This window comes from Oncorhynchus mykiss, chromosome 5 (assembly GCF_013265735.2).
Source record: "Oncorhynchus mykiss isolate Arlee chromosome 5, USDA_OmykA_1.1, whole genome shotgun sequence".
Classification (NCBI taxonomy): Eukaryota; Metazoa; Chordata; class Actinopteri; order Salmoniformes; family Salmonidae; genus Oncorhynchus; species Oncorhynchus mykiss.
The window spans coordinates 63,303,675-63,314,482 of record NC_048569.1 but is presented as its reverse complement, the minus strand read 5'-3'; the positions used below and the strand labels follow the sequence as shown (position 1 = coordinate 63,314,482).

Sequence of the window (10,808 nt, the reverse complement as noted above, 5' to 3'; positions counted from 1 at the left end):
TCTTGCTTTGCCTCTTCCTCTCTGCTTACCCCGTATTTTGGGCCAATGACTGTATTGGGCCTCTCAGTCTAAGGTCAGGAAGAGCGCCTTCTCATAGCTGATTGGCTGACACAATAACTAGTTAATTCTAACTTTGTAATGAGGTTTTAGATGGTTACTGTAACATTATTTTTTACACTTCAGTAAAGTGTATCAGATTGGTTCATATTTGCTGAGTGAATCATATTTCTGCTCTCATTTTGGCATGTGTTTTGATAATGTACTCTTGGATCTAAAGTGATATTACAACAATACTATTCGGCCTATCCCTGGGAGATTGTTTTTCTTCGAGGCTAATCATCATCAGTTATAAGTAATTGGACATAAGATCTCTGTGATTAGTTTTACTTTGTCCCAAATAGACATCAATAGCCTATCCCATCTCATTATATTGGGTAAGTAAAATCATATATCCTATACTGTTTAGAACAGTAGTTCAAACGTGCACATTTGGAAACTTAGATATAGACCGTCTCTATGAAGAATGTAAGATTGATGGTATGTATTTGTAGGAGGTGAGAACAGGTAGGCTAATACAAAACACATCTTAAAATGTCTGAATTCAGAAAGAAAATGTATTGACTAGGCCTCATCAATGGAGAGGCGAATAATTTGAACTGAATACATATTTATCTGCTAGGTGTAAGTAACACGAATAATGTATGTAGGCCTACATTATTTCATATTTGCATACCCGTGCATCAAAAAAGTAAGCCTGCAGTTTTGAATTAATAAATACTAGCTCCATGGTTGGGGAATATAATAGCTCATCATAAGCTCATTGATGTTCATTTGTCTAATAAACTATAGCAAATTAATATGATGACACCATGATACATATGCAGCCTTTGGTATTATTGGCTGCTATTGAGTGTCCAGACAATTTAGGCCACCTTCGTCCTCAGTCTCCAGCCTCATGTGAGGTTCACTCATTCCGCCTGTGTTTCTGGGTATGCGCTGTTGTGCTTGTTTATCTCAGCAGCAAACCCTGCAGTGTTCTCCATCCAAAATGGCTGCGGAGGAGGAGAGCAATAGCAGAGCTCCATGTCTCAATTTTTCCAGTCCCGGACCGCTGGGTAATGCTCAGCCGAGCAACAACGCCCATTCCTCGCCTGCTACAAATGAGGGGTCAGCGGGTGCAACTGGAGGGGCACCACGGACAGCGGGACACTCAAACCCTCAACCAGGCCCTGACCGTGGCGGTGGCACCGATGTCAGAGTAGAGCATTCCCCGAATAGGCAACACACTACGCCACAGTCAGCGGGTCAGAGTGCCACGGCTGCCCGGGCACCGACAGTCGCAGGAGGAGCTGCGACAAACATGACAGCATCCTCCGTGGAGTCGCCGAACATTTCATCCTCACTTCCCAGTAGCCCTGCATCTGCGGCCGTATTGGTTTATCGGGAGCCAGTGTACAACTGGCAGGCCACAAAAAACACAGTGAAAGAAAGGTTTGCGTTTTTGTTCAACAACGAGGTGCTGAGTGACGTGCATTTTCTGGTGGGGAAGGGAATGGGAGTGCAGCGGATACCAGCACACAGGTAAGCGAAGCATGATTGTTAAAATATGCCTATTTCATATTTGCTTGTTTACAAATCATTAAATATTTGCCTATTCATGCTTATGTATTCGAATCACCGCAAGTAGAATACATGCCCCAATATAAATGTTCTGCAGTGCCGATGATGACCGTTGTGTTATATTGGGTGAGGTCGAGTGTAGGCTAGGCTTCGTCTGTTTCTAGTGATATATCCATGATATGCGCATGACCATTGTATGTTGGCAAATCATTGTGGTGGGTACGTACATGAATGCACCTCCTGGGCTAACAACTGACCAGGAAGACTACAGTTATAAACACAAAGTATCCAATACATTGATATATCCCTCCTAATAATCACGACCCCCTTTTTCTCGGCAGATTTGCCCTTGCCGTAGGAAGTGCAGTATTCGATGCCATGTTCAATGGCGGTATGGCCACCACCTCTACTGAGATCGAGCTGCCTGACGTGGAGCCGGCTGCATTCCTTGCCCTGCTCAAGTAAGATTATAGAGAAGACCTGTCTGGCACACCAATTTGACTGTAAAGTAGCAACTACCCAGTTGAATAATTTTGATGTCTTTAAGAATGAGCCAATTTAGGGGGGCAGTTTGTATCTTCAAGGTTAAATTCTGAATGTAGTGAAAATGCCTTTTTAAATTAACATATATCAAATGGTATTGACATTTTAATGTCTTCAGATTGATACTGTAACTACACTACGAGGTATGTATGGGTTGTCTGACTGTCCAAACTGTTGCAAATCCAGGTTCCTGTACTCAGATGAGGTGCAGATAGGACCCGAGACTGTGATGACCACACTGTACACAGCCAAGAAGTATGCAGTGCCGGCCCTAGAGGCCCACTGTGTGGAGTTCCTCAAGAAGAATCTACGTGCTGACAATGCCTTCATGTTGCTCACTCAGGTAGCTAACTAGCTCACTGTTGCACTTCTGCTTGTAATGTATGGCCAAATCTCAAATGAATCTCTATTTCCCTATACAGTGACATGGGAAATAGGTTGTCATTGAGCGATTCCATGCCAGCATGGCCCAATAATATTTGTTGTGTATTAGATTGTTCAGGCAATTCTCACATATGATCTTAATTGAATGTTTAATATGCTTTTTACATTTGTAACACAACCATTATTTTTTTTGAAAATCATGATGAAAGTGGCAATTTTAGGCACTTTTTGGACACACCTACTCATTGCAGGATTTTTCTTTATTTTAAACTTTTTTCTACATTGTAGAATAATGGTGAAGACATCAAAACTATGGAATCATGTAGTAACCCCCCCAAAAATTCAAAATATATTTTAGATTTGAGATTCTTCAAAGTAGCAACCCTTAAGCCTTTAAAAAAAAAATGATAGGGGTGATCAGCTTAATATTGCGGAAAGATTGTTGCTTCCATCAATGTAATTGTCTGCATCATTTCCAATCCCCCATATATTTTTTGGTATATACAGTGGGGCAAAAAAGTATTTAGTCAGCCACCAATTGTGCAAGTTCTCCCACTTAAAAAGATGATAGAGGCCTGTAATTTTCATCATAGGTACACTTCAACTATGACGGACAAAATGAGAAAGAAAATCACATTGTAGGATTTTTTATGAATTTATTTGCAAATTATAGTGGCAAATAAGTATTTGGTCACCTACAAACAAGCAAGATTTCTGGCTCTCACAGACCTGTAACTTCTTCTTTAAGAGGCTCCTCTGTCCTCCACGTGTTACCTGTATTAATGGCACCTGTTTGAACTTGTTATCAGTATAAAAGACACCTGCCACAACCTCAAACAGTCACACTCCAAACTTCACTATGGCCAAGACCAAAGAGCTGTCAAAGGACACCAGAAACAAAATTGTAGACCTGCACCAGGCTGGGAAGACTGAATCTGCAATAGGTAAGCAGCTTGGTTTGAAGAAATCAACTGTGGGAGCAATTATTAGGAAATGGAAGACATACAAGACCATTGATAATCTCCCTCGATCTGGGGCTCCACACAAGATCTCACCTCGTGGGGTCAAAATGATCACAAGAACGGTGAGCAAAAATCCCAGAACCACACGGGGGGGACCTAGTGAATGACCTGCAGAGAGCTGGGACCAAAGTAACAAAGCCTACCATCAGTAACACACTACGCCGCCAGGGACTCAAATCCTGCAGTGCCAGGCGTGTCCCCTTGCTTAAGCCAGTACATGTCCAGGCCCGTCTGAAGTTTGCTAGAGAGCATTTGGATGATCCAGAAGAAGATTGGGAGAATGTCATATGGTCAGATGAAACCAAAATATAACTTTTTGGTAAAAACTCAACTCGTTGTGTTTGGAGGACAAAGAAAGCTGAGTTGCATCCAAAGAACACCATACCTACTGTGAAGCATGGGGGTGAAAACATCATACTTTGGGGCTGTTTTTCGGCAAAGGGACCAGGACGACTGATCCGTTTAAAGGAAAGAATGAATGGGGCCATGTATCGTGAGATTGAGTGAAAACCTCCTTCCATCAGCAAGGGCATTGAAGATGAAACTTGGCTGGGTCTTTCAGCATGACAATGATCCCAAACACACCGCCCAGGCAACGAAGGAGTGGCTTCGTAAGAAGCATTTCAAGGTCCTGGAGTGGCCTAGCCAGTCTCCAGATCTCAAGCCCATAGAAAATCTTTGGAGGGAGTTGAAAGTCTGTGTTGCCCAGCAACAGTCCCAAAACATCACTGCTCTAGAGGAGATCTGCATGGAGGAATGGGCCAAAATACCAGCAACGGTGTGTGAAAATCTTGTGAAGACTTACAGAAAATGTTTGACCTCTGTCATTGCCAACAAAGGGTATATAACAAAGTATTGAGATAAACTTTTGTTATTGACCAAATACTTATTTTCCACCATAATTTGCAAATAAATTCATTAAAAATCCTACAATGTGAGTTCCTGGATTTTTCTTTCTTATTTTGTCTGTCATAGTTGAAGTGTACCTATGATGAAAATTACAGGCCTCTCATCTTTTTAAGTGGGAGAACTTGCATAATCGGTGGCTGACTAAATACTTTTTTTTGCCCCACTGTATACACAGATACCTATATAGACATACATACTTTTTTTTAGAATATACCTTTATTATTCCCCGCAAACCCTACCACCCTTCCCCCAATTGGAATAAACTAATAAACAATAACACTTAGGCTTCTACCTTCAGTTTATACATCTTATACACATTTTACAGACACCCATCTATTTTACAATAGTTATATTTTGTTTGTTTTTAGTCCTTCCTCTATTTCTGATGTCCATCCAGTTTGATTTCTATTTGTAACTGTGCTATTTCACAACATTTCTGAACCTATATCCATTTTACAGACCCCACATGTTTTACATTGGTTATCTTGTTATTAGTCCCACCTTTCAGCTCCATTCAACCCCTCCCATCCATCTCTTAACACCATCCATTTTGGATTTCTATTTGCCATATATTTTTCAACTGTGCTGTGATGCTTCACAAAAGTACTGAACTTTTCTATTTTCATAGCTTCTACAGATTGTAAATTAAAAGATAAACATTTATATTATTGATTGATTGACTATGGCTTTTCAAATCGCCCGCTATTGCTATCTGCAGCATTAGTTCTAGGCAAAAGTTGCAATCTTCAGCCATTCCTGGACCTGTGATCAATGCTGCAATTAGTTGGTTGTAATTTTGGGTAGAGCAGACATTTCACTAAAATAATACCTTTTTTATTTTTATTTTTTTTAATCTAAATCCATTAGTATATTTGAGTTAACCATAATATTTGTTGTATTATTTGTTCTCTTTTCAGGTGGATTAAACTGAAATTGCAACCCACTTTCTAAGGCTCGTTTAAAAAATAACTATATTTTGGGGATTATTTCCTTTTCAAACAACCGAAAGTGAGCAGTTGTAATCTGAATAAAGGGAAAAAGGCCATTCTTGAACATGGGTTGAGACATTCCTACCAATTTACTAGAGAACCAGTTTGGATTTCAGTATAACTTTTGTATGACTGATGCCTTTAGTGAGAGGTCTAATGCTTTAATATTTACTAATTTCTGTTCTCCGAATTCATATTCGTTATATAAATAGGCCCTTTTAATTTAGTCTGGCTTGCCTTTCCAAATAAAATGGAACATTTTTTGTTCATATAATTTAAAAAGCAGGTCACTAGGTGTAGGCAAAACCATGAGCAAATAGGTAAATTGTGATATGACTAAAGAGTTAATCGGGGTGATTTTTTTTCACAAATAGACAGGTATTTTCCTTTTCATGGTAGCAAGTTCTTGTCTATTTTTGATAACATTCTATAAAAATGTATTGGAGTGAGATCATTTCTTTCTTTTGGGATTTGTATACCGAGCCACCCTTTGCCTTGACATTTTTGCACACTCTTGGCATTCTCTTAACCAGCTTCATGAGGTAGTCACCTGGAATGTATTTTATTTAACAGGTGTGCCTTGTTCATTTGTGTAATTTCTTTCCTTCTTAAGCCAATCCATTGTGCTGTGACAAGGTAGGGGTGGTATACAGAAGATAGATAGCCCTGTTTGGTTAAATACCAAGTCCATATTATGGCAAGAACAGCTCAAATAAGCAAAGAGAACAACAGTCCATCATTACTTTAAGACAGGAAGGTCAGTCTATCGGGCAAATTTCAAGAAATTTTGCAGTCGCAAATCAGGCGCTATGATGAAACTGGCTCTCATGAGGACTGGCACAGGAAAGGAAGACCCAGAGTTACCTCTGCTGCAGAGGATAAGTCCATTAGTTACTAGCCTCAGATTGCAGCCCAAATAAATGCTTCACAGAGTTCAAGTAACAGACACATCTCAACATAAACTGTTCAGAGACTTTGTGAATTAGGCCTTCATGGTCAAATTGCTGCAAAGAAACCACTACTAAAGGACAACAATAAGATAATGAAACTTCCTTTGGCCAAGAAACACGAGCAATGGACATTAGACCAGTGGAATGTTCTGGCCTTTGGTCTGATGAGTCCAAATTTGAGATTTTTGGTTCCAACCGCCATGTCTTTGTGAGATGTAGAGTAGGTGAACGGATGATCTCCGCATGCGTGGTTCCCACCGTGAAGCATGGAGATGGTATGGGGGTGCTTTGCTGGTGACACTGTCTGTGATTTATTTAGAATTCAAGGCACACTTAACCAGCATGGCTACCATAGAATTCTGCAGCGATACGCCATCCCATCTGGTTTGCGCTTAGTGGGACGATAATTAGTTTTTCAACAGGACAATGACCCAAAACACACCTCCAGACTGTGTAAGGGCTATTTTACCAAGAAGGAGAGTGATGGAGTGCTGCATCAGATGACCTGGCCTCCACAATCACCTGACCTCAACCCATGAGTTGGACTGCAGAGTGAAGGAAAAGCAGCCATCAAGTGCTTAGCATATATGGGAACCCCTTCAAGATTGTTGGAAAAGCATTCCAAGTGAAGCTGGTTGAGAAAATGCCGAGAGTATGCAAAGCTGTCATCAAGGCAGCTCAAGTCATCAAGGTGACTACTTTAAATAACCTCAAATAAAACCTATTTTGATATAACTTTCTTTTGGTATCTACATGATTTCATAGTTTTGATGTCTTCACTATTATTCTACAATGTAGAAAATAGTACAAATAAAGAACCCTTGAATGAGTAGGTGTCCAACCTTTTTACTGGTTCTGTACATGTCCCCTGTAAGACTCAATGATCAATGAACCTTACATGATACAGACAACACCTTGGTGTCATTATAAGGCTAATATAGTGTGCTCTAAAATAGGGTGGTATGCGTTCATGGAATCGCCCCATAGGCTAGGATGTGATTTTGGGTGTCATTGGAAATGCAGACGATGTAATAACATGGTTATTACAAATGATAAGACTGAAAACCCAGTATTTCTAGCTTGTCGCGAGGTATGGATATTAGAATAGAGCAAGCGGTTGATCACAGTATGATCGCTGCCAGCTGTTTGCTAACACGGGTTGTTTGTTTCAGGCGCGGCTCTTTGACGAACCTCAGCTGGCCAGCCTCTGTCTGGAGAACATCGACAAGAACACTGTGGATGCACTCGCTGCTGAGGGCTTCACTGATATTGATCTAGGTAAAGTAAATTATGCTGCCTCTGTCTGTCTGTCACACACAATAAGGAAAGGGGCATAGGGGATTGTCTTCAGACAAAGGACACGTTCTGAGCATGATGTGAGATCTTGTCTCCTGTAGACACGCTGGTGGCGGTGCTGGAGAGGGACACTCTGGGGGTGCGGGAGGTACGTCTGTTTGGGGCTGCGGTGCGCTGGGCGGAGGCAGAAACCCAGAGGCAGCAGTACCAGCCCACTCCGGAGAACAAGCGCAAAGTGCTGGGCAAAGCCCTGGTCCTTATCCGCTTCCCTCTCATGACCATCGAGGAATTTGCTGCAGGTAGCTCACACCACTGTGGTTATGTTCTGGCTTACGTCCTGACACCATCTGTCTATTGACAACAAAGTTACACGCTATGAAAGGCACTAACCATTCAGTAGCCACATACTTGGCAACCAGACCCAGTGGAGACGAGCTAAACCGAACCGGGAAATGTAGTCCCTTTTCCATATTGGGATTTGAGTATTTTGTGTGTGTATGTATGTATGTATGTATGTATATGTGTGTGTGTATATATATATATATATATATATATATAATTTTTTTTTTTCTACTTGATAGGTCCAGCCCAGTCTGGTATTCTTACTGACCAGGAGGTGGTGAGCCTGTTCCTTCACTTCACGGTGAACCCCAAGCCTCACGTGGAGTTCATCGACCGGCCTCGCTGCTGCCTGCGGGGGAAGGAGTGCAGCATCACACGCTTCGGACAGGTGGAGAGCCGCTGGGGCTACAGCGGGACCAGTGACTGTATCCGGTTAGTACACATACACCAATGACTACATGCAGACAGTGGCTGACTTGGGCAGGAGCTCATTGGAGCTGAGTACCGGTACCTCAAATGTTCTACTGTTTGAGCTCCTGTTCCTCTTGTTCGAATATTAGCTCAAAAGTATTGTGGAGCTCCTGCACCTAAATAAAAACAGTACCAACACCCAAATTGAGTACCGGCCTCTATTTCAGACCAAGTCGAGCACTGCATACAAAGTATCTCAATTCAGTAAAGGTTTACCTTCTATATCCTTTTCTGCCTTCGCTAGGTTTTCAGTGAATCGGAGGATATTTGTGGTTGGATTTGGCCTCTATGGTTCGATACATGGTCCTACAGACTACCAAGTCAATATACAGGTAAAGAGGAATAACAAATACTAGTTACAGTGGGTGCTGCGTGGAAAACATACTTGGGTAGTTCATGTTACTGTAAAATATACTTTGTTATGATTTACCTGGGTATATAAAGGTAAAAGTGAAGACTGACCGTTGGTCTCCCTCTTCAAGGTCATTCACACAGACAGCAACACTGTCCTGGGTCAGAACGACACAGGCTTCAGCTGCGACGGTTCCTCCAACACATTCCGGGTCATGTTTAAGGAACCAGTGGAGATCCTGCCCAGTGTCAACTACATCGCGTGTGCCACCCTCAAGGTACAGCAGAAGATGAAATGATCATCTACCACCACCATTTACATAACAGTATTTTTTTTGGGGACAAAAAATGCTGTACATTGTAACCGCTCAATTTTGAAGTACATATTGAATACAATAAGTAAGCATACAGCTACACCACAATTATCCATGTCTTTCAGGGACCAGACTCGCACTATGGCACCAAAGGAATGCGTAAAGTGACCCACGAAGCCCCTGCCACCGGCACCAAGACCTGCTTCACCTTCTGCTATGCTGCAGGAAACAACAACGGCACTTCAGTAGAGGACGGACAGATCCCTGAGGTCATCTTCTACACATAATGAATCTCCTCTGACCTCCCAACCAAGGACTGGCTATATGTGTGTCCCAAATGACACCTTATTGCCCATATAGTGCAAAGTAATACTTCAGGCAATAGTACAGCGCCTCTTTTCCTCATTAGTCTTTACTACTACTACACTTCATCAAAGGGTTGTCCTCTAAAGCTGGTTACACAGGAAGACTAATTCAATCATTTTTTCCACTAATTGGTCTTTTGACCAATCAGATCATCGTGATTGTTCAAAAGAGCAAGTAGTGGAAAATATCAGAATTGTGTAAAATCAGCCTATGAATGGTAAGCTGACATGGTAAATCTAACCAGGACCTGGTTGTTACAAACTTCTGAAATTCATGTTGGATCTTTGTGCATACAGTATTGAATGGGTAATTGTTTAGTTCAGTGTTTCCACCAATAAGCACACTTTTGTAGCCCTGGATAAGCACACCTGATTCAACTTGTCAACTAATCAAGCCCCTGAGTTGAGGTGAGATTTTGTCGAGGGCTACAACAAAAATGTGTTAGGGATACCCAAGGACTGGAGTTGGGAAATGCTGCTTTAGTGGTTGTGTTCATCTTTCCTGTCTAGACTGATGTGACGGAAATAAGTAATATCAGGTAATTAACAGATGCGAAATCTGGGAAAAAAAGTCTACCCATACCTCAGTGAAAGAAAGTCCCCAAATGGTTGCTAGGTTTAATCTTAACCGCTTCCAATGGCTGTGTAGAATTGTGAAAGCGCAGAAATTGAATTACTTTTTCAATTGAGAAAATGATTTAGTTGCACTGATGCACTTTGACAGGAAACTGACAATTAAACCCTGCCTGTAAGTTCACTATATTATAAAATTGAGTAATCCCTGAAATTCAATACATTTCAGGAACTGTTGGCCTACCTGGTGAATCAAACATGTTACTCTACCAGTATAGTGAACCAAAATTGGTATAGATGAAAATGAACAATTGTCATTTAATGTATGGTGAATTGAAATTCAAAAGTTGAGTTCACCACTGCTTTACAGTTTGCTTAGATCTGTAAATAGTAAAATAAGCAAGGGTCTTGTTTTGGGTGCCATTCTGTGGAGCCGTAGTGCCAGGAAGGCATGTTTGCTGTCTCATTTTTCATGCAAGTTCGAGAGAAATTTGTACATACTCAATTGCATGCTTGCGAAATGCAACAAATTGATTAACTTTTCTTGTCTAGGTATACCGCCTGCGTGGCAGGAGGCAATTGCCTAAGATGCCCATAAGAATGGTACCAAACAATGCAATCTCAAATTAAAAACACAAGTCTGGCTAATGTACATTGTAAATAAAATGTTCAGATTAAA

General features: G+C 41.3%; 1 protein-coding gene across 1 annotated transcript; it reads left to right on the top strand.

Moving 5' to 3' along the window:
• The first annotated feature begins 191 nt into the window (after positions 1–191).
• btbd2a (BTB (POZ) domain containing 2a) lies at positions 192–10,719 on the top strand. The gene is made up of 9 exons (XM_021603790.2): positions 192–1,581; positions 1,962–2,081; positions 2,350–2,506; positions 7,590–7,695; positions 7,815–8,012; positions 8,295–8,487; positions 8,771–8,858; positions 9,009–9,155; positions 9,317–10,719. The coding sequence occupies exons 1-9, from the start codon at positions 992–994 to the stop codon at positions 9,476–9,478; spliced, it is 1,761 nt and encodes a 586-aa protein (XP_021459465.2). The 5' UTR covers positions 192–991; the 3' UTR covers positions 9,479–10,719.
• Positions 10,720–10,808: the final 89 nt, after the last annotated feature.